This window comes from Lactuca serriola, chromosome 6 (assembly GCF_051521515.1).
Source record: "Lactuca serriola cultivar US96UC23 chromosome 6, Lser_US96UC23_V15, whole genome shotgun sequence".
Lineage (NCBI taxonomy): Eukaryota > Viridiplantae > Streptophyta > Magnoliopsida > Asterales > Asteraceae > Lactuca > Lactuca serriola.
Window position 1 is genome coordinate 47,785,061 of NC_136413.1, and position 24,963 is coordinate 47,810,023.

The window sequence follows — 24,963 nt, forward strand, 5'->3', positions numbered from 1 at the left end:
ATGGGCCCACCTGTCTATAAATCAACTTCATTAATATATATATATATATATATATATATATATATATATATATATATATATATATATATATATATATATATATAATTAGTAAGCATAAAAAATGGACAGGGACCAAACGTGCAACAAAAACATAAAGTATGGACAGTCTAAATTAAAAAGGTTTTAGGGACCAAACTTGCAAACTACCATAAACCACATGGGCCATTCATCTAATTTACCTTATATTTTAAATAATTCGTCTAGCTAGGCATATATGCACCAATCAAATTCTAAATACGAGGTTTGTGTGAAGTTTAAATTTTAATTTAAGAAAGGTAAGTTCTATATGCACAAATCAAATTCTACATACGAGGTTTATAGTGGCGGATGTAATAAAAATGTTAGGAGTTAGCATAATTTTTTAAGTGTTACACACTACTAAAAGACACATTTTCGATGACAGTTTTCATAAAAGAAATTCATCACTAAAATGGTTACACCGACATACTTACATTAAATTTACACTTATTATGAGTTTGTGATAGATTTCTAAAGGATGCATGATGGATTTTTGAAGGATTTGTAATGGATTTATGACAGATTTTGATGAATTTACACCAAATTATATATATAATTAATGATGGCTAATGGATAACCGTCGCCATAATATCAACGCTTAGATTGAAATTAGAACCAATCCACTTAAACTCCTTGTTTACATTTACTTAGGACAGTTCTTCTCAAACAGTTTCTCAACCTATACAACTACTTATGACAATTCTTCTCAAATGGTTTCTCAACATATACAACCCCAATCTCCGGTTCCCTTGTCCATGTCTCCATATTCCTACCTGTTGTTACCTATTTCCTTAAAGCCAACCATTGTTCTCTCACAAAACCCACACCTAACACAAGATTATTTATTGTCTATCCCAACCACTGCTGCTTCCTTCTCCGCGACTCACAAGAAGGCACAAAAAGTTTGGCGTCATCCGAGGCATGCTAAAACTCTTTAGCCTACATCTCTTGCTTTGTTCTTTGAAAAGAATCGTCAATCCTACTCTACTTTCTCTATATCATTTCTCAGACGTTTTGTCACCTTGTCTCTCTAACCCTAAATCATTGACGTCAGGTTAAAATCATCCCCAGATTCATCAAAAAAGGTAAGTTCATCAGTTTTATGGGACTATTAAGATGTGGATTTGTTTTACATTTGATAATTTTAAGAAAAACTCCACAACAATCCTTATATTTTGGTCTCATAATCAATTTAGTCATTATATTTTTTTATTTAATTAAGTCCCAAAAATCGGGAATTGTATTTAATTTGACCATTTTACCCGGTCAACAGGTCATACAACTTTAAAAATTACACTTTTAGCATAGATTTTAAATTTTATTTAAAAATTTGACCCTAAATTTACACTTTTTGACCATATATCAACTTTTTTTTTTTTACAAATTCATCATAAGCTTTAATTTTTACATCCTTTTTTGTTCAAAATTTTGTTTTGAATCTGTTTTTTTTTTGTTGTATTAAATCATATTTATACAAAAAAAATATTTCCACCTAAAAACATTTCTTTTTTCTATATAAAAATATATTTTTTTAAATATTTTTGTATGCAAATTATCTGTAAAAAATATTTTTGTATGTAAAATATCTTTTTTATGGAGTCTTTCTTTTTTATTTATTTATTATTTTTTTCTCAAATGTGTCATTATGTGTTCTCGTTTCCTTTTGTCTCGTTTCTATTGCGTTTAAACGTGAGATGCGACATGCCCCCTTTGATGTGCCACTTTGCTCCCATAATTTTGAATACAAAGGGTACCCATAATTTTGTTATTTTGATTGTAAGGGTACCTATAATGTAATGATATCATATGTATAAATGCAAATGAAGCTTTTGGTAATGAAATCTGTAATTCTAATTATATTGAAATCTAAAATGTTATTATAGTGAACAACCAATGTCAGTAATTATAATGAACAACCAAATTGAAGGCAAAGTACATATGTAATGTGTATGATTCAACAACCAAGAATCAGTTCAAATATTTAAAGCAGAAAATATATTAAAGGGTAATATTGTTAACAAACAAACACCCTTAAAAAAGGTGTCCCATTCAGCATCAAAAGCTGGATAGTTTTGTCCCTTAGTCTAGTACAACATTACATTTAATAACAAAAGATTCGACCATCACATGCTTACCTAGCACTTACACCCCACATGCATACATAATATAACAAAAGAGTTCAACATCAAACCTACAATCAAGTCAAATTTACAGGTTTCTCTGAACTACAACCATTACCATCCTTGGGCACCACTTTTTTCCTCACGCATAGTTTGGTGATTCTTTCTGAAGCTTTCCTCTTTCTCAGTTGAACTGCACTTTGAACTGGTCTTGAAGAAATGGATCTTAGTCTTGGAGATGTAGGAGTGGATCTTGGTCTTGGAGTTGCAGAAGTAGATCTTGGTCTTGGAGTTGCAAGAGTGGATCTTGGAGTTGCAAAAGTGGATTCTGGAGTTGGAATTGGAGCTGGAGTGGAAGATCCAGGACCACCTGTTGTTGGAATTCTTTTTGTTGGGCACCCATTTTTTTATGCCCACTAACATAGCATATTGAACACCTTTGCACCTGCTTTACTCTTGATATTATGTGTGTGCTTGATATCTCCCTTTCTGCAGCACTTTTTCTCCTATTAGTAGATGGCCTACCAGGTAGCCTTCTACTCTTTCGGGGTAAAGGCTTGGTGTACTCACTTTGTGCCCATAAAGAGCTATCATTCAAAGGATGAATAATATATGCATAGCAGGTAAGATAAGTTGCCTTATTGTATCAGCTAGCTACATATTCCTCTGAGTTTAAGTTCATGGATGAAATTGCAGCACTCCATGTACATAGGGTATTCCAGTCAACTGTCATCTCCTGCACCCACAAGTCCTTCTGATCAGGTCAATTGCATACCTGTCATTACATAATACCACCTCAAATTGTTGATACCCACAAGGGTACACAGCCCGTAATATGTACATAAACATTAAATAGGTAAGAACACATGAACATGTATAAACATTAACAAGTAAATACAAACAGTCTTACCTTTGTTTCTCCTTCAATTATACTGTTTTCTTCCTAATGCTTGGGCATATAGTTAAATCCCAAGACTCTCCCTTACTCCTCCGATGGTATAACCTCTGCATCACATAAACCCTTATATACTCCAACATTGATATTATTAGTTTATGTCAAGCCTCAACTATTTCAGCATTAAAACTCTCTGAAATTTTATTTTCCACAGCACCGCAAAATACTCCTTCTTGAAAAGCTCTGCAATAACATTTAGCATCCCTCTCCCTGAGATAATCAAATGCTCCCCTGTATAATTCCTTGATCTCTTGCATAGCAGCTTCATGTCTCTATTTTGTGGTAGCCTTCACAGCTCTCCAAAATGGCTTGATAAAATGCTCGCCTTTGAACCTGGAGTTGAAGTTGGCTAGTATGTACCTAGCACATAATTTGTGCTCAGCATGAGGAACCCTTTCCTTGATAGCTTCAATTAAACCCTGTACAATTTACAATATTAAGTAATAATTAAACTATAAAGTTAAGAGTAAACATGAGTTATACCTTGTGTCCATCTGATATAAGAGTAAGCTCATTTCCTTTGCCTCTATCAATATCATGCATAAGTAGATCAAGAAACCATTTCCAAGTTTCTTTGTTCTCAACAGTTACAACAACCCAAGTTAGGGGGAACATGTTGTTATTGGCATCCCTACCCACGACAACTAAGAGTTCACCCTTGCAAATTCCTTTGAGAAAGCATCCATCAATCCCAATGATTTGTCTACATCTTTCAACCCAACCATCTCTTACACCTTTTAAAGCATACATACAACCGTTTAAACATTAGACTTCCATCAAAAGTATGGTCAACTTCCATATTCACAGTTGATCCTGGATTAGCTCTTTTGATTTCTATGCCATAGTCCCACAACCTACTATAATGCTCTGTTAGATTGCCTTCTATCTCAGACAATGCAAACTTTTTTGCATTTCTACATTGCTCAATGCTAACTATGATGTTGTATGTGCTTGTGATTTGAGCTTTCATCTTCCTCAAACTAAGCCTGGGGTTTTCCAGAAGTACATTGAAATATTGTTTCCCTATCCATTTGTAAGTCACTAACCCTATTTTAAAAACTCTACCACAGTTATGACTTGATATAAGTAACTTAATCTGAAAAGTCCTTTCCTCTTGCATCCAAGAAGCCCACAATCGAAAAGGACATGTAGGTTCTTTATCTTTGCAACACTTCACTAAAAGTATGGCTTTATCATTCTTTTCATACCACAAATCTAACCATGCTTAATAGCATATAGTTGGTAAGACATTGTTTAAGTTCAGCATAATTGGTGAATTTCATACCTAACACAGGAGCCATTGCATCCCATTGTTGCTCAGAATTGTGTACAGGGTATACAGGTGGTAGTTGCTCAACTTTAGACTCTTCTTCCTCTTCAACATTTGGGAAAAGTTTGTTCAAAAACCCGTCTTTCTTCTCAATAGTTGATGTTGCCCTTTTCATCGAAAAATCCTCATCATCCACCTCATGTTCCCAGCACTCTTTATCTAGTAATATTGAATCAACATCGTCATCTGTGTTGGAGTTGGTATCATCTTCAACTTCATGCTCATCCATTTCAATCCAGTCAAACAGGGGTTCATGAAAATGGTCCACATACACAGTTACTTTCTTTTCCTCATGAAGACACTCAAGAAATTCATGGTAATCACATTAGTTCTGCAATGTGGCCAATCCTTGACATAATGTTTGGCCATCTGGACAATAGTATACATCTTTGCACATTCCTCTAGTAATCACGTTGAGGTGAGCAATGAATTTAGCATACCTCTTCTCCTTGAAATTGGCGCACTCTCCTTTTTATCTAGATCAAAATAGATAAATGGTTTGTTGATGAACATCCCATTATACGGGACTTCAACGACCGGTGTATCATCTTCAGCCATCTAATCGTGGATTGATCGAAGTAAGAATAGTGGGTGGGGCCAATCGAGTGAGAGTGAAGAGAAATTGATTGGGGATTCATCTTGCCCTAATTTAAGGAGACGAAATATACATTAAATGCCACCTAATAATCCATGTAATGGCCTAATAACCACGTAACACCCGTATATAACATGTATTCACTTTTTAACCGGTTAACAGGTAAAAAAAAACTATTTTTAAACGGTAATAACAACCTTAGTGACCTAATGCGCACAAAAAAAACTTAGTGACCTAATGCGGACAAACTGTAAACCTAATTACCTCCTAAGTCATTAACCCTATAACATTAGGCTCCGTCTCATTTTTGGTTTATTGTGGTTTTTTTATCCTTCGAACTCAACATGTGAGCACCAACCCTTTTCTTTTTTCTGTTTTTTGGCTGCTTCATGCACTTCAAAGAGGGGCACCATGCACTCTGTTATACAAAAGCTCCAAGTGCGTCATTCCTCATCAACATAGGTCATTATTTTTTCTCTTGTGTATCCGTTTCACTTACTTGGTCACCAAGAACAAACACACACCTATTTCTGCTTCATGCAAATCATTGGCATATGTTAGTCACACAATAAGCCATATAACACATGTAATCTTTTTTTTTTGTTCTTATGTGTTCTTGATCTTAATTAAACGTAACATCTACACCCATCATGATGTAGAAGATAAAGCTTCTTCTTTAAACAAGAAAATAACACTTAAGTTAAGTGTTATTTTCTTGTGATGTTTCAGAGAAAGAAAGAAAAAGATGGATAGATAAAAGAAGAAAGACTGCATATTTCTTTGTTCAACATCCGAAAAGTACCTTAAATAGGCTAACATCCAACCAACTAAACAAGTCATCAACACTCTACATTTCCTAAGGACTCGGTAAAAGCGGAAACAAAAAAACTGACCACACTAAATCAAATTAATATGCTAAAAATAACTAAGCCCATGACCAATTTACCCACTTTTGACTAAAGTCAGAATTAAAGTCTATAATAACCCCTTAATTTTGACTTGTCCATAACCTGAACATTCTCGACCAATAACCACGTGGTTTATCATCTTCTTCACAGTTATACATCATCTTCTTCACGGTTAGAACAACCTCTACTAATGACGTGTCGTTGGCACAAACGAAGAGTCACGCTCAGATGTGCCAGATAATTCCACAAGGCAAGTCACGCTTAGCGGAATAAGCCTGACAGAACCTATTTCCTACGGATGCCAGGTGCGCCTTCTACTCTATGACAAAGTATAACAGCTCCATGCGACAAGGAAGATGCTGAGAGCATTATCACATGAACCAATCGTTGTCTCTAACAGATTAAGGAGCAAGATTACCCCATCAGCGTCCTGATCTTGTCGGGTCTGACGCCTTTGTCCTGTACGGACCAACAGAAGGCCTTAGTATAAACGCCTCCCCCGGTACCTTGGAAAATAAGTTGCTCTTTCTCAGTTCACTCTAGAATACACCCAAGTCTATCCACTGATTTGACCGTCGGAGCGTTTTTTCGGGAGTCTCCTCCCAGAGAACAGCTAACGGTTCCTTCATGTTGTGACCTTGCAGGCTCATCAGAATAATCACAGGCACAAGGCGTAATCGTCTGTTGATCAGGTCACGTCATCTACCAATCATCACCTTGGCGGTTTTCTTCTTTGCCTTCTCTTCTTTCTTTAGCCAAGTTTCATCGCCATTGGATTCCGCACCAACACAACCATCATCTCCGCCTTATTCTGCAAAAAAAAATGACAACCTATTTAATCAAGACTAAAAAACGAACATGAAACACAACACGTTTCATATTGGCCCTTTTTCTCTTGTATAGTACCGACCAACACAGATCTGGGTTATTTCAAATCTTCTTCCTTTCTTCAACCTACCTATACACGCTTGCAGGTGCACAAAATTATCATTTTCGGATCACACAGATCGGTTTACTATATTTTTTTATATGATGCTTATTATAGATTGAGTGCTTACTATATTTTGTTTTGTGTATCTAACTTATCCATATTTAATCAGATTTCATTTTATATGGTTAATTATATTTTAGTTTTTAACTATTCGTTATTTATTACTAATTAATTATTTCTATTAATTATTTACTAACATTAATGAAATATAAATTTTATAACGATTATATAATATTTTCAATCATTTTTTTTTTGTAAATATGACATAATAATTATATTAATTTTTGCGTATATCATGTATATAAAATAAATACCTATACCTATTTGTTTGTTTGTGACATTATAGATATAATGTATATTTAACAATATGAATGAGAGGCTTATAGAGATTTCAGATGCATGAGGATAAATTATTTAAATTAATTAAAATAATTTATGAAGAGAGATTAACCATTGTTGATATCATTTAGTAATTGAGGTTAAAAATAATAGAATAAGTAATTAATGAAGTGGTAGAAAAATGCCATCGTAGATGAATGAAACGAAAAGATAACTTCACCACAAATATAGATTGAAACAACAACATATATAATGTTTGCGCAAGGGTTTCAATGACTTTGAAGCCCCATGCACGATGACCTTTGACCAACACAGTTTCAAATATTAAACAAAGGAAAGCAAATAAACAATGACATAATCTTCTACATTCTTTTAAGGAATAGAAAGTACGATAAATCTATATGAACTTGCCAGGTTACTTGCAGACCGAAATGGTTGTCAAGGAAACGAATTCTCTAAGTAAGCACCTGACCACTTGTCGATAAACGCCAACTCGTCTGGATTCAATTTTGGAAGTTCACGTTTTTGAAGGGCGATGATTATCTCTGCAGTCTCCCCTAGAAGTTGAGCTGCAGCTTGAACACTCGCCTCCCTTTTCTCTATGACACTTTCACGGCATTTCATTAGAATGACTTGGGGTAAGTTGGTGAGACAAGCAGCTATTATATCAGCGATCATTGATGATACATGTGCAAATAGTTCCTCTTGGCTAACCTGCTCAATGTTGTCGTGATAGTTGAGCAAGATTGTCTCAGCGATACGATACATTGAATTGGCACAAATAGACATGTATTTAGAACCATAACTTCGGCTTCTGATATCCATACTTTCCACCTTGTTGACCTTCTTCTTAGCCTTATCCCTTAACCATTGAAGAATATCTCCCGGTGTATTCATTTTAGACTTAGGATTTGGCAGCTTAGTTCCTAACCATTTGTGGTACACTTCAACATCTACCCACAAAGTTTCAGCTGCCTTTTGAATGCTTACATGATCATGATCAGTAGCGTTGAGGCTTTCTTCCACAAGGGTGACATATAAAAGACTCTCACTCACACAATTAAGCAAGCAATCGACCATGTTCTTTTGGATGTCAGGTAGAGACATGGCGATGGATGTTAGTGTTACCAAAGGCAAAGACCAACAATTGACATATTCTTCTGAAAGTAAAGAAGGAACATGATTGCTGTCGAACTTTCCAAGTCCTTCAAAACCTAGAGATTCTGATAGAAGCTTCATAAGATTCTTGGGTTGTTTTTCTGCCTTTTGGATCAAGCGATTCACAGATTTTAACAAGCGTTTCAATGTTTTCTCAGTAAACTGTAAGTCTTCGTGAAGTTGCAAAACATACCCCCTAAGATCTTCATTTTTTCCTAGGTGCTCGTTAGGCTGTTGTTCCAATGTATGACATGATGTGCTAAACATAATGGCCTTTAACCATTTCCAACAAGAACGACAACACAAGACAAATATCAAAAACAGAATTGTAATCATGTTTATCATCTTGCATGCTACAAGGACTGTCTTCTGAAATCCTACACAAAGAATGATACTTTGGATTTTCAAATGCTGGATCACAATCCTGCATTTGCGGCTACCGGATAGGAATGGTATGAAACTATATTTCCAATTATATAATTTCTGATTCCGGTAGCTCTCTACTTCAAAGATCTTCACATGCTTCCAAATCCTTTTTATTGACAAATCAAAGCTTAAGGTTGCAAAACATCTGGCAAGCGGGGCAATTGTACCCAGTATCACTCCGATGGATTGTATCACGAAAATCACAACCATTGACCACTTATAATCCGACTTATAGTCCTCTTGATGTCCTACACGTGGAAATCGGTAAATCATAAGTGAAATAAAGAAGCCAGTGCTTGCAGCACATATTACCCCTGAAGCAGATGTCGAAATAGAGCAGACTGTCAGAAATTGAGGGCTTCCGGTTCCTGCCATGATCCAGTACTTTGTCACATACTCCTTTAGCTTCGCAACAGTTAATCTTCCATCATGCAGCACTAGATCCTTTAAAGCTGTTTGATTAGCTGTTTTGTATTTCAATTCTAGAATCTGTTTGCACTTTAGAATTGATAAAGATAAACATGCATATATTATCAGCAACATGAGTATCGGAACCACCCAACCGGCTACATAAATAAATTTAATAAGGAACGGTGTTTTATATGAAAAGAACGCACCTTCAGAAATATAGAATAAAATTCCCGTGTCTAATTGAATGCAAAAATTGACAACCAAGGAGATTACCAAAACAACTACAGCAATCATGTTTGAGACTAGCTCCTTGTCCTTCATGGTTGCTAAAGAAGGCAATAAATTTGCCATCATGGTGCACATAAAGCTCATGCTTCCAAGCTTTGTAGCCTGGTCCATATCACCTGGCATTAGAGTAGTTAGATCCATGGGCAGCTTCATTGCAACAGCTATGACAGTGAGAGATGCGGCATTCAGAGTGAAATATTTACATGGAAACCATAGCTTTCTGTTTCGCAAACCATGTAATAAATCAGCCACCATTGCAAGGACACAAAGCAGAGATGCTAATGCTATATACATCCCAATCCACGGCATAGGTTTGCTGTACTGGTTCTGCTGATGTGACTGGTATACTAGAATCCATAGGGAACGTAGGTATTCTGTTGTAATATTTGGGCAAGACGCCTCAAGTACCTGGAATTCCGGATCATGCTCTGATCTGCCGTAGATATCCATGATCATGCTCCTGGTTTTCTTATCAATGGGACTTGTGTGATATTCGTAAGGGAGTGCAATTAAGGAGAAGCAGAGTGCAGAGTATGTCTTCAGAATGGCTTAAATTGAAGCTGGTTTGTTTCCTCCAATAATGCTATGATGGATCACTTGAAAGATATGGAATAAACTAATAATGACTTTCCTTAAAGCATGTCGGCCACATATCAGTGAACTTTAAAAGGACCGAAGTGGAGGATAATTTCCAATGACTTTGACAACAAAATTTACGATGCTACATGCAATAATTAATGCTTCTATTTTCTATTTTTAGACCCACTCGTATGATCCACGTAGAAGTCCTTGGTATTCCGGGGTATCTCTAAAATTTCGTCTAGAAGCCTAAATTATTTTTTATATTGCATTGCTAACCCGGAAATAAATATGGCTACACTATATTATAAATCAAAATTATTTACGGTCCAAATATAATAACAACTCTTTTAAAATAGCCAAAAATGTTTAAGCTCAATATTGTAATGAAATAGGAGAAGAAGAGATATCCCAATAATATCTTGTACTTATTTGATAAAATAAATAAATAAAGAGCCTGAATTCACTGGCGGATCCACTTAGATGGCCAGGGTACCGCCTAAAGAGTATGGGCATATATGCATATATACATCTTCAGGTTATGAAAACAAACGAATTGACAAAAGAAGAGATATCAATGATCAATGTATGCATTCCATGATAATGAGGAAGCTTTATTTTCTAATGTAGTTCAAGATTAGTATCTCTTTAATAAAAAATAAAGGGTAAAATGGTCATTTACTCAGATTATTTTCTAATGTAGTTTTAAGTTTACCATCTCTTTATGCATAAAACACTTTATCCATTATAATAGTGAAGCTTTTATTTTTTTGGTGTAGTTCAAGTTTATCATCATTTCTATACGCAAGTGTAAAATGTACTTCAAATTTATCATCAATTTGAGAGTTCATTTTGGACCAAAAGAAAATTAGTTTTTATCTATATAATATTTTATCCATACGGACTTCATTACCCGTTCAACCACTTTACAAGGATAACATGGTCCGTTGATTAATTTGGTCATTCTTTTTGCATTATCTTGTACAAGGAGAATGATTATACAAACAAACAAGTTGGATTGCATGTATGTTTCTTCCTGGAGCCCTTTCTTTTTGTTTTTTGTATGTACAACATCAAGAAAAAAAATTATCATGGAATTTTTTGCATTATGATATAATTTCATGGTCATTGTTGTCATCCAGAAAGTATTTTGGGATTATACTGCAACAAAGGTGCTAACTTTGGAGTAGGGGTGAGAGCGGTGTTGTTCGGTACGGTTATTAGCCAAAACCTCACCTCTAAGCAAATGTGGTTAATCCATTTTCAAAACCGTTTGGTGCGGTTATGTTTGCGGTGCGGTTATGCGGTTGTTTTTGTGGTGCGATTTTGTTTTTTCTGTGTTGCGGTTATTAACTGCATGGATTTGGTGCGGTTATTTTGTGTGGTTTTAACCGTAATTTAGAGTTCAAACATATTAATTGTAATAATAAAAAAACCATAAGGTATAAGACAATTAACTTAAATCACAAACAATTAATATTTTAAAAACGTCAAATCAATACTAATTAACAATAAATATCTTAAAATTGTCTAATTTCATCAATTTCAAAGTTAAACATAACAAAAAAAACGCTTTTGTCTTCTAATATTTTATCCATCTTTTATCCATGAAAGTGTCTTCTTTTTAATATTTAATATATTAATAATTAATAAAAAATTGTATATAATATATGCGGTGCGGTTTTTTTGCGGTTTTCGAAAACTAATAACTGCACCGCACCGCAAATTTGCGGTTTTTGAAAAATAGAAAACCTCACCATCGATTTTTATTGCGGTTGTGGTTTATCGGTTACGGTTTATGCGGTTTTTGCAGTTAATTTTAGTTACGGTGCGGTTTTTGCTCACCTCTACTTTGGAGTATGTACCAGGTTTCAATCCGGACTCTATTATCTTTGGGTTTGTTTAAGAGTAAATTGCAAAATTGGTCTCTGTGGTATCTCAAAAAGTGAAGTTTAAGTCTAATTCTTTTCATTCGCATGGTATGTCCAAAATTGAAACTTCTATGCAAATTTAGTCTCTATTCTATTTCAAAAAGTGTAGTTTGAATTCGTTTTTTAGACTGAAGTTAACTTGAGGGACCAAATCTGCACTTTTTGGGATACCACAATGACTAAGTCTGCATTGATGTTTCAATTTTGCTATTACTATTGAAAATAGGTTGCTATTATGATTTAAACTTACAGTACATTGTATAATCATGAAAAAACAAAAATAGAATCCTATTGTTATTAGAGTTTAATGTATGTAACTATAAAAAAAAAGAATTTCATAAAAGTACATTGTTATTTCTCATCATTAACTATTTTTTATTCAAACTTCAGATGGAGGAATGTTGTACATAAAATCACATCTTTTACGCGTTATCAAATTAGTACTCATTAATATCATTCATTTTTTACTTTTTACCTTTTGTTGTCAACACTGAAGGGCATTTATGATATTTGACAATATACAAATATATCTCTAGGGGTGTGGAATCCATAAGCTAATCAAGAAGGATATACTCCATAAGTTGTTGAAGTTTTTGAGAATTATAGATGAAACTTTCGATACCTCTTTAAAAAAGTAGATTGCTACTAGATTTTAGTATTGTGCATTTAATGTTGAATACGGATATGAAATTTATGGATTCAATGTATGTCGAATATTGTATTTTTATATTTGTTGGTTTTAAAATATGGATGATGTATGTTTTAAGATTTTTTTTGTTAAATATATAATTCTTTTTTAATTTTTCATGAATTTATAAAAATTATTTTTATAATACCAAAATCCATTGGTAATAGACAATATGTCGGTAATCCATTAGCGAGTTATTTCGTCGGTAACTGTTTCAGGCACATTTCGTCGGTAATTTGTTGCAAAAATATTTATGTCGGTTACTAATTACCAATGGAAGTATCTGTCGCTAAAACTTGTTGTATCTGTCATAAATTCGTCACAGCAATTACCAAAAAGATACTGGTGCATTTGGGTCTGTCGCAATTATGTCTGTAAAGCCTGTAGCGATGGATTACTGACGGTTTTGGTCATCAGTAATGCCATTTTTTTGTAGTAGTGTCACTGGTATGATCCATGTTCTTGTATTGCGACTCAACCTTGATATGAGTGCGGGCATATATATATATATATATATATATATATATATATATATAGAGAGAGAGAGAGAGAGAGAGAGGTGGGTTCAATTAAGAAAATAAAAAAGGTTGAGAATGAGGGAATCATTCTCAGCCACTCATTTAATCTAAGCATAAAAGACACGGTGGCAAACTTGTAAATATCGTAATAACCTTCAATCTCAAATACATAACTATAGAGAATTCGATAACTGTTCGTTCATCATCAAAATTTTTCCTCCAACCTTCAATAATCATCCAGATTTTTTCAACTAAACCGAAATTTTTTCGCTGTTCATGAAATTGGAATCGGAGTTCTGGACTCGCAGTCACAGTCGACATTGAGGGACTTAGAATCGGTAATCACAGGTTCCCAATCGGATTTTCGGAAATCAAAATCAAATTGAGAAATCGATCAGAGATAGGATGTCGCATCTAAAGTCGAAATCGGAAATATATGATGATTTGGAATTGATAACTTGATGTTTTTAACATTTTTAAAATAGTTTACTTGTTTGCACTCCAACTATTTGATGAAATGCATAAACTAAATTAGCACGTTATATTCACATATGAATATGTTTTCTCACCTGAATCAGTATATGATTATTAGAAACACAAAACAAATATGCAAATCTATGTGTTATTCATATGTGAATAACATATAAAAATTATATATATTTGTCAAAATACCTTCAATAATCATAAGTGAATATACCTTGTAATATTCATATGTGAATATACTGCGTAATATTCATAAGTGAATATATCATCTAATATTCACAAGTGAATATACTCTGTAATATTCACATATGAAATATCATTTAATACTCATAAGTCAATATACCATCTAATATTCACAAGTGAATATACTATGTTAATATTCACAAGTGAATTCATCGTCCAATATTAAAATATGAATATACTATGTTTATTATATGTTATATTCATATATGAATGATACTTAGATTGTAAAAAAAAATCATATTTTTTATTCATAAGTGAATAACGAATGTACTGTAATAAAACTTGATGCATTGTTATTCATTTATGAATAACGATAGCTGTAAAAAAAAATATTTTATCTTAAAACTATATCAATATGGATGTCTATTTGTAGAGAATAAAAAATTATTAATTTTGGTATATTTAAAATTATTTTTTGATATAAATAGCTTATAAAAATTTAAAAAAAAATGAAAAAACTATGTTTTTGTATATATTAAGGTAATGATTAGCATAGTTTAAGGAAATATGTTATGTTGGAAAACACATGTGCATTCGTTTTCCATTTCCGCCGGTACGTTGGAGGCTTTTGCGGCAAAAATAAATGATTGGCTGAGAATGATTCCCCCATTGTTAACCTTTTTTTTCTCAATTGAACTCTCCCCTATATATATATATATATATATATATATATATATATATATATATATATATATATATATATATATATATATATATATATATATATATATATATATATATATATATATATATATATATATATCTTCTTTGTGGGTTATGAAAACTAACAAATTGACAAAAGTAAAATATATCTTAGATAACTCCTCTAGCTAGGCATATGACGAGAAGGTTTATTATGTGTCATATTCAAAGTTATGTCTATTGTGTGTAAATTGCAATTCAAGAAAAAAATCCATCTACTTTTGAAACATGCTCAAATTGAAACATACTCGAATGAAAACATAAAAATCTAGTTAATTAGAGAAAATTCTAATCAATATCCTTAGCAAATGGGCATTCGTCGTCAATAAAAAAAAAATTTACATGTCACAGTTATGCCTCGTATTGCGACATTTTTTATAGCAAGAAAACAATTTTATTAATAGGCGAAAAACTAGCAAGTAGGTTTGTCAATGAGGCGGGTTTGAAGCGAATCACCCTAATTCAAACCCTTTAAAAATTTTAAAAACATGACTCACCCCGATCCAATGACCCTCAGGGTTTTATATAATCAAATTCATACCTGTATCTACCGATTCAAATAATACCCGACTCATTAACACGACTATTTTTCAATACTATAATTTAACAATTTTGATGTGTGCCACAAAGTAATATTTATCAAAAAATATATATATATAGAATTTATACTTAAAAAATATGTACATTACATGATACTCAATATCCAATAAAATAAGAATTACATTTTACTTTACATAAAGTTGCATTATATATATATATATATATATATATATATATATATATATATATATATATATATATATATATATATCTAAGTGAGACGGGTTATAAATGGAGCGAATCGACAATGATCCATACCCAACCCATTTAATAAAAGGGTAAAAGGGTATGGGTCGCAAACGGGTAAACGAATCGAAAATTAAAATCAAAACCCGTAAAATTGTTAAGGGTTTGGAGCGAATTAAGGTCAAAACTCATTCCATTGACAGGTCTACTAGCAAGATATTATGGGTACAAGGTCAAAAGATGTTGTAAACCAGGGTTACAACACCAATTCTTCTTCCATGGAAGCTTTCTATCGAATTTAACCTTCCATTTTAACTGCCAGAACGCCTAATGCACCTCGACAATCAAGAAAAAACACCTCTGAATCTTGTTAAAAACCAAGTTGTTTCTTTGCTTCCATACAACCCAAAAGAATGTGTTGAACATCGTGTCCAACACCTCCTTCATGTTTTTTTCCAATGCTGAATTTGCAGGATGGGCTATGCTCATATGTGTTCCTAGATATAAAAACAAATTCAAGATGGGGTAGAATAATCAGACCTAATTTGGTGATAAGCATCGACTCTACTAGTCCATAGCACAAGGGAATAAAGGCAATGGATTCCTTCTTGTTAGGTTGGTATTTTTCCAAGGATATTTTAGTCTTTTACTTAATTTTCATTTGTGAGTCTGCAGCCTTTTTGAGTGGCAACAATGTTAGTGAGGACAACACCTGATTTTGGTTGTTATTCCCTAAAACAAAAAGACTGCTTATAGTACCACTAGAGAAAAAGAGTCTTTTCTCTAGTGGTACTATAAACAATCATTCCTTTTGTTTTAGGGAGTGTGTAGCTAAGAATTATGTTTTTAAAAACTTTGTTCTTCTTAGAAAGTTCATTCCTCTCAAATGAATGGGAAATCTCTCATTTATCTTATCAGTTTATAGTATGATTATCAATGGAAATTATATCTTGTTCAAGAAAGTATCAGGGCCTATCAATTGGTATTGGTATCAGAGCAGTTGATGCTTGGGAAGAAAGAGATGAATACAGAGAGGTTGAGAGGGATAGACTCAGAGTGCTAGACTAGACTAAGAAAGATTTTCCACTATACCATGGAAGCAAAGATGGAGGCTGAGAAGGACATATGGAGAAAAATGTACTTCTCTATCTTGGAACAGAGAAAGAACGTTGGTCATGACAACAGTTGTTCACCACCATCGATGGTTACTGCTCTTGATGGCAAACACAAACAAGAAGTTACTTATAAGTCATCCCAGTCACAAACACTACCCTTTGATGATGAAGAAGATGAATTCTTGGAAGTTTCTGAGTTAGAATCAGAACCTACGATGGAACCTCAACTTCCACCATTACTGATGCAAAACTCCATCAATTCCACCACGACCACAACTGCCATAATCGAGGTCGCAAACTCACCTATGCTCTCCCACGGCGCTGCTGGTGTCACTGCCGTCTCCACCACCTTTGTCGCCACTATCTCTACCACCTCTAGATCTCAAAAATAGAAGAGAGTGTCAGTTTTGAAGATAGGAGATTCAAATCAGCTTTTTAGAAGGCGTGAGATTCCTTTGATCGATGGCTACACACCACCATTGCCTTCATCGTCTCCGTAGTATTCACCACAATGCTGCCACAATCGCCACCGCCATTGTCACCACCACCATTACCAATCATCTCAAGTCATAGTATCAAAGTACATATACTTTTTGAGCATCTTAAAAAACTTTCAAACATTTCGTCATCGTGAAACAATTAAATCACTAACATTATTCCAATCACATATCTTAGATTTTGAACACTTTAGTATTCAGAATCTTCATAACTAGCAATCATAATTAATCACTCATCCCAAGATCTTGGGGTCAACTCAAGTTCTAGAATCTTAAACGTCCAATAGTATTTTTTTTCACATAAACATCAAACCATACTTACTAATTTGGTTATAAAATTAGTTTATTAATTATTGACCAAGATAATAACTATGACATAATAAATTTTTAGTACATTATGTATAGAAAAAAGAGACCTGACCGTCGTTAATTTGTTTGTAACTTTTTAAACACGATATGTGTTTAACAAAATGAGTGAAGGGCTTATAAAACATTTTACATTAGGATAAATTAGTTAAATTTAAATAAATAAATAAACTATATAAAAATATTAACCATCGGTGATATCATTAGTTAGAATTTAAAATTAGTAGAAGAGTAATGAAGTAGGTAGAAAAAATCCCATCCATGTAGATAAATGACACTAGAGGATAACTTCACCACAAATATATATTGAAACAAGTCTATATAATGCGATTGAAACAACAGTATATATAATGTTTGAGCAAGGGTTCCAATGACTTTGAAGGCCCATGCACGATGACCATTGACCAGCACAGTCTCAAATATTAAGAAACATAGGAAAGCAAATAAACAAAGCATAATCTTCTACATATTTAGAGAATAGAAACTATGACAACTGTTTATGAACTTGCCTGGTTGCTTGCAGAACCGAAATGTTTGTCAAGGAAACGGATTCTTTAAGTGAGCACACCACTTGTTAATAAACGCCAACTCGTCTGGATTCAAGCTTGGAAGTTGACGATCTTGAAGGGTGTTGATTATCTGTATAGTCTCGCCGAGAAGTTGAGCTGCAGCTTGAACACTCGCCTCCCTTTTCTCTATGACACTTTCATGGCATTTCATTAGAATGACTTGGGGTAAGTTGGTGAGACAAGCAGCTATTATATCAGCGATCATTGATGACACATGTGCAAATAGTTCCTCTTGGCTAACCTGCTGATCAATGTTCTCGTGGTAGACGTTGAGCAAGATTGTTTCAGTGATACGATACATTGAATTGGCACAAATAGACTTGTATTTGGAATTATCATTTCGGTCTCTGATATCCTTACTTTCCACCTTCATGACCTTCTTCTTAGCCTTATCCCTCAACCACTGAAGAATATGCCCCGGTGTATTCACTAATTTAGACTTAGGGTTTGGCAGCTTAGTTCCTAACCATTTGTGGTACACTTCAACTTCTACCCACAAAGTTTCAGCTGCCTTTTGAATGCTTACATGATCATGATCAGTAGCATTGAGGCTTTCTTCAACAAGCGTGACATATAAAAGACCCTCACTCACACCATTTAGCAAGCAATCGACCATGTTCTTTTGGATGTCCGGTAGAGACATGGCGATGGATGTTAGTGTTACCAAAGGCAAAGACCAACAATTGACATATTCTTCTGAAAGTAAAGAAGGAACATGATTGCTGTCGAACTTTGCAAGTCCTTCAAAACCTCGAGATTCTGATAGAAGCTTCATAAGATTCGTTGGTTGTTGTTTTTCTGCCTTTTGGATCAAGCGATTCACAGATTTTAACAAGCGTTTCAATGTTCTCTCAGTAAACTGTACGTCTTCTTGAAGTTGCAACACATACCCCCTGAGATCTTTATCTTTTCCTGGTTGCTCCTTGGCCTGTTGCGACTGTCCCACTACAATGTGCTAATAAACATGGCCTTTAACCACTTCCAACAACGGCGACAACACAAGACACATATCAAAAAGAGAATTGTAATCATGGTTATCATCTTGCATGCTACAACGACTGACTTCTGAAATCCTATACAAATACTGAGGCTTTGGATTTTCAAATGCTGGATGACAATCTTGCATTTGCGGCTACTCGATGGGAATGGTATTCTACTATGTTTCCAGTCATATAACTTGTGCGTCCAGTATCTCTCTACTTTAGAAACCTTCACATGCTTCCAAATCCATTTTATTGACAAATCAAAGCTTAAGGTTGCAAAACATCTGGCAAGCGGGGCAATTGTACCCAGTATCACTCCGATAGATTGTATCATTAAAATCACTAATACTGAATACTTATAATCCGACCTATTATAGTCCTTTCGACGAAGTAGAAGTTGAAAATTGAAAACAATAAGAAAAATAAAGAGTGCTTGCAGCACATATTACCCCTGAAGCAGATGTTGTAATAGAGCAAGCTGTCATAAATTGAGGGCTTCCGGTTCCTGCCATGATCCAGTAGTTGCTCACATACTGCTTTAGCTTCACAACAGTTAATCTTCCAGCTTTCAGCTCTGGATCCTTTAAAGCTGTTTGATTAGCTGTTTGGTATTTGGATTCTAGAATCTGTTTGGACTTTAGAATTGCTAAAGATGAACATGCATATATTATCAGCAACATGAGTATCGGAACCACAAAGCCGCCTATACTAATAACTCTATCCAGGAATGATATTTTATATGGGTAGAATGCGGCATCAGGAGTAAAAAATAGAATTCCCGTGGATATCTGAATGCAAAAATTGAAAACCAAGGAGATTACCAGAAGAGCTAAAGCTATGACGTTTGAGACAAGTTCCTTGTCGTCCTTGGTTGCTAGAGAAGGCAATAGATTCGCCATGATGGTGCACATAAAGCTCATGGTTCCAAGCTTTGCAGTCAGGTGTACATCACCTGGCATTAGATTATTTGGATCCATGGGTAGCTTTATTGCAACAGCTATCACAGTGAGAGATGCAGCATTCAGACTGAAATATTTACATGGAAACCATAGCTTTCTGTTCCACAAACCATGTAATAAATCAGCCACCATTGCAAGGACACAAAGCAGAGATGCTAATGCTATATTCATCCCAATCCACGGCATAGGTTTGCTGTACTGGTTTTGCTGATGTGACTGGTATACTAGACTCCATAGGGAACGTAGGTATTCTGTTGTAATATTTGGGCAAGACGCCTCAAGTACCTGGAATTCATGAGAATATGGTATGTTCTTGGGATCCATAATTATACTCCTTCAAGGGAATGGAACTGGTCCGGGTTTTCTCAAACTTGTGTTGTATGTTTCGTCCAATAATGCTATTAGTGACTTTAAAAAACACTGAAAATTTCATCGTAATAAACAATGAAAGTTAAAGATGTGCATGATGGAACACTTGAGAAAGATATAGAACAAACTAGTAACGACTTTCCTTAAAGCATGCCGGCCATATATCCTTCAAATTTCAGTGAGCTTTAAGAGAACTGAAGTGGAGGATAAGTGGATAACTTACAATGACTTTGACCACAAAATTTACAATCCTACATGCAATAATATTTCTATTTTTTGACCCACTGGTATGATCCATTTTCTTGTATTGCGACTCATACTTGACATGAGTGTATGCATCTTCTTTGTGGGTTATGAAAACATTTGACAAAAGTTTAATTAATATATTTTAGATAATTTCTCTAGCTAGGCATATAATCAACGAGAATGTAACGACCGAATTTTCACGACTAAAAATTTTCTTTTCAAACATTACTAAAACCACATTTATAAAGACCGTATCATAAGTCATAACATAATTTCATAATATTAATTACAAACATAACTTATTATCAGAGTAAAACATTTCCAGGCTAACTGACTATGGTGTGTACACTGCAACCTCTCCGAGCTCCTCTATTGAAAACTGAGTACTTAAAACCAAAAACTAAAAACCGTAAGCACGAAGCTTAGTGAGCTCCCCCAAACTACCACACACCATACAAACATATAAAGCACATACTGGGCGTTGCCCACTGCATCGGACCGAGGTCCGAACTAACTGTGGCCTTGCCCCTGCATCGGACCGAAGTCTGGAACTGGCTGGGACCTTGTCCCCTGCATCGGACCGAAGTCCGAAAACTACTTCTAACTAAACGGGTTGGCATTGTGGCCTTAGACCCGTTCCTACTGGAAGGATACTCACCTGAACTATTGAGCTTTGTTCATAACCCTCTGGCTGCTAACCGACAACCCTCTGAGCCGCTGCTCCTCTAGCTCTCTGAGCTACCAATATCAATATGACACTTAGTCTGACAGTCCTCCAAAAGTCAACTAAGTCAACTCTGGTCAAAGTCAAAGTCCTGGTCACAGTCAACCTTCCAGGTTGACCCTACTCGCCGAGTCAGCCTACTGACTCGCCAAGTTCATGAGCTCAGAAACCTCCTCCCTTCTCAACTCGACTCGCCGAGTCAAACCATGACTCGCCGAGTCTACTGATTTCCGAGTCCTGACCTGTCCAACTCACTGGGTCCTCACTCAACTCACTGATCCGAGTCTTAACTCGAAGGGTTTGGGGTTTCGCGACTTGACTCGCCGAGTCCAAAAACAGGCTCGCCGAAATCAAGGCAATCTTCAACAGACTTGCCGAGTTGTTCTTCCAACTCGTCGAGTTCCTGCCTAACTTCATCCAACTCGCCGAGTCCACCCATGTGACTCGCCAAGTTGCTACGCGATTTAAGTCTGATATCTAGCCTGACTCGCCGAGTCCATACGTGCATTTCCATAATTTCGAGTCACAGAGCTTCTCCTTTGCTCCAAACAATAGATCTGGGTTCCTAGAGTCCATTAGCAACATAAAGTTGCTAACTTTACGTGCTTCTTGCCTCATAATACCAAAAACCAAGCTAGAGAAGAACTCAACTCATGGGGAAAGGCTTTTGCATAGCAACTAACATGGCTTTCTGCATTTTCGATCCAAAAAGAGCTTAGATCTGGAGTTTCAATTCCAGATCTAGCTTATGCACCAATTTCTCATGACATACTCTCAAAGGACATACTCTCAAAGAAACCCTAAAACTCCATGAAAGATGGTTCTAGAAAGGAGAAAGCCAAAGATAACGATTCATTACCTCCAAATGCTCTAAGAAGTTCCACCAACTTTGGATCCAAGGCCTCCTCTTGCACCACTATGAATCTCTCCTCTTCCAAGCTCCAAATTACTTCACCAAGGGTAGATCTTGCTCCAAAAACGATTTTGGTGGCTAGGGTTTGGGGTTCTGGACTATAGGGGCCGCAAATGAGCCCTAGGGAAGAGAATAAGATGCTTAAATAGGGTACCAAGTGCCGGAATTAGGGTTTCCCAACCCAGACCAGACTCGCCGAGTCCATTTGCCGACTCGCCGAGTCGGTCACTTACTTTACACCCGAATCCCGCTCCGACTCGCCGAGTTCCTCCCTGAACTCGACGAGTCAACCCTCTTTAACTTAGGGTTTTCCTTTCCTTTCTTGACCTTTTTGATTTCCGGTGTTACAACTCTCCCCCACTTAAACTAAACTTCGTCTTCGAAGTTCTCTATGGTCAACTGACCTGCAATCCGCCTCAACACCCTGCCTGGTGACTTTAACCCTTTTGTCCATTACTCCAGCCACTCTCAGTGCTGGTCACTACTGTTGGTGCATACTGAATTCTTCTCGTTTCCATAATTTCCTTAACGTTACTTCCTCCGACTGAAAATTCTGTTGCCCCTCTTCCGCCTACCAGATGCACTGAGACCATCCTGGTCCAACTAATCTGCCGATATCTGAGTTACCGGACTCCCACCGTTCACTACACCCCATCGCAACCTACTGGTTGCTTCCAGCGACTTCTGAAGATACTTTGATTATCTATAACTGTTCTATCCACTCTGCCGCTCATACTAAAATGATGTTGCTGGAACCAGCCTGCTTATCACCCATCTGATTACTCAACTCCTACTAACTCGAGCCTTCCATCCTAAAAGAAAAGCTACCTGCCTATCTATCCTTACAGATCACTTATACTTGGCAGAAGGCTCAACTGATCTTGCTGAGAGGGACTTGCCATTTCCAAATCAACCAACTATACCGTCAGCACTTGCATTCCAACACACATACTAATACTGACCATCACACTGCAACTATCCGAAACACTGAACTCCCTGAAACACTGAACTTCCTGAAACACTGAACTGACTAAAACACTGAACTGCCTGAAACATTGAACTTTCTGAAACACTAAACTGATTGAAACACTGAACTGTCATATGGATGCTTCCCAAATATCTTGAGACCTTCCTGGTCTCCAATCATTCGTCGGTTATCTGCAACACCGAGTTCCAACTCAACTGTGGAGTCCAAGGACTCCTTACTTAGTCACTCCCACGACTTCTAAACAAAATCATTCTCTGGAACTAGTTTCTACTAGCTCTCGTGTCACTGCGGCCCTAACAACCTTCCCGATCCAACCGATCGGGTCCATACGTTGAACCCTGACATCATCAGATCCAAGACTAAAAATGATGGCTCCCAGACTAGTGGTAGCCCTTAACATACGCGAACCCAAGCGGTCCACTGCTTCCCTGATCTCATAACTGAGGTGACGATCTATTGCCAAATCACCGACTTAACCATAACTGAACCATTTGGGAAATCCGAAATCTAACCCATGGATTCCCATATCCTCACTGTTGCACCCGAAATGGTGGGTACTACTGCTTTCCCCGCGTCCAACAACGCGCTCATGCTGCCTACCAATCTGATAAAGGCCACGGCTACACCCGCGGACTTACAACTCTCTAATACTATCTGGCTGCTAGTGAATGCTACGGCTACCACCGTAGAAACACTCTACTACTATCTGACTGCTAGTGAATGCTACGGCTACCCCCGCAGACTTACAACACTACTACTACTATCTGACTGCTAGTGAATGCTACGGCTACCCCCGCAGACTTACAACACTCTACTACTACCTAACTGCTCTACTAACCTACTATTCCGAGGACATCCTGACTATCCCTAGTCCTGCTAGCGATCCCTCATTCTGATTTCTCAAAACCAGCCCTCGGTCATTGAATACTACATCAACCTCGACATCTTATATCCTTGATATACTTCGCGTTTCGTCGAGGAAGTCTTCGGCTTGGTTCCCAAACCAATCATCTACTAATCCGGATACATGAAACTATTGTTGGGAAGTTTCCAAACTCCCAACTCCTGAATCTACACAACCTTGCATGCTGTCTCTGCCACTGGCTACTAACACAGAAGCATCTCTTGCACCGTTCTCAAGATCCTCATTCCGACTCACTAGAGTCCTACAGGCGATCCTCCAATCATGGATTCCCAACCAGCTACTAATCATCTCGATTTAATGAACTAACTGTTGGGAAGTTCCTAAAACTCCCAATCCTGAACTCCTCAATACATCCATCATTGTGCTACTATCTTTTCTTCTTAGAGGCCGCGTACTCATTCTGGGTCTACGTGCTCTTATCCTTGTATACTCGGAGGGTTCTCCCCCACTTGGATCCGGCTAACTTCTCACTGCTCACTGGTCGAAAGGATTCCCCAACCTTCCTTCCATGAAAAAGGGGCAATCCGCTGCTCGCCTACGTTTCCTTCTGTTGGCGCTCCAACTAACCCTTACCCGGTCCGAACCATTCTTGCTTAACTAACCGAGCACTCTTCAATCCTTCACTGTATCTACTTAGTGACTGTATCCCGAAAACTTGCGTTTAGGGTGAACATCTCTAACCCACTTCCTTACCGACCGCTAGCTACTCCACTAAAAGCTCTGGATTGTCACTACTGAGAATATAACTGATCATTACCCGACTAACACCTTCCGCAAGTA

The 24,963-nt window shown here is 36.2% G+C and overlaps 2 protein-coding genes across 2 annotated transcripts; both read right to left on the reverse strand.

The window, feature by feature from the left end:
- Positions 1 to 7,514: 7,514 nt before the first annotated feature.
- LOC145058225 (uncharacterized) lies at positions 7,515 to 10,181 on the reverse strand. Its single transcript, XM_079006135.1, has 2 exons — positions 9,803 to 10,181; positions 7,515 to 9,715 (listed from the first exon to the last, which is right to left on the reverse strand). Exons 1-2 carry the CDS (start codon positions 10,053 to 10,055, stop codon positions 7,755 to 7,757), a joined length of 2,214 nt encoding a protein of 737 aa, XP_078862261.1. The 5' UTR covers positions 10,056 to 10,181; the 3' UTR covers positions 7,515 to 7,754.
- Positions 10,182 to 18,044: 7,863 nt separating this feature from the next.
- LOC145059730 (uncharacterized) lies at positions 18,045 to 20,204 on the reverse strand. Its single transcript, XM_079007530.1, has 2 exons — positions 19,509 to 20,204; positions 18,045 to 19,013 (listed from the first exon to the last, which is right to left on the reverse strand). Exons 1-2 carry the CDS (start codon positions 20,202 to 20,204, stop codon positions 18,045 to 18,047), a joined length of 1,665 nt encoding a protein of 554 aa, XP_078863656.1.
- Positions 20,205 to 24,963: the final 4,759 nt, after the last annotated feature.

Coding starts and splice junctions, on each gene's coding strand:
- LOC145058225 (XM_079006135.1), bottom strand. CDS start 10,055: ATGATCATGGATATCTACGGCAGATCAGAGCATGATCCGGAATTCCAG. Junction 9,716..9,802: donor CAGAAAGCTATGGTTTCCAT/GTAAATATTTCA, acceptor CTCTAATGCCAG/GTGATATGGACCAGGCTACA.
- LOC145059730 (XM_079007530.1), bottom strand. CDS start 20,204: ATGCCGTGGATTGGGATGAATATAGCATTAGCATCTCTGCTTTGTGTC. Junction 19,014..19,508: donor TTACAACATCTGCTTCAGGG/GTAATATGTGCT, acceptor GTAGTGGGACAG/TCGCAACAGGCCAAGGAGCA.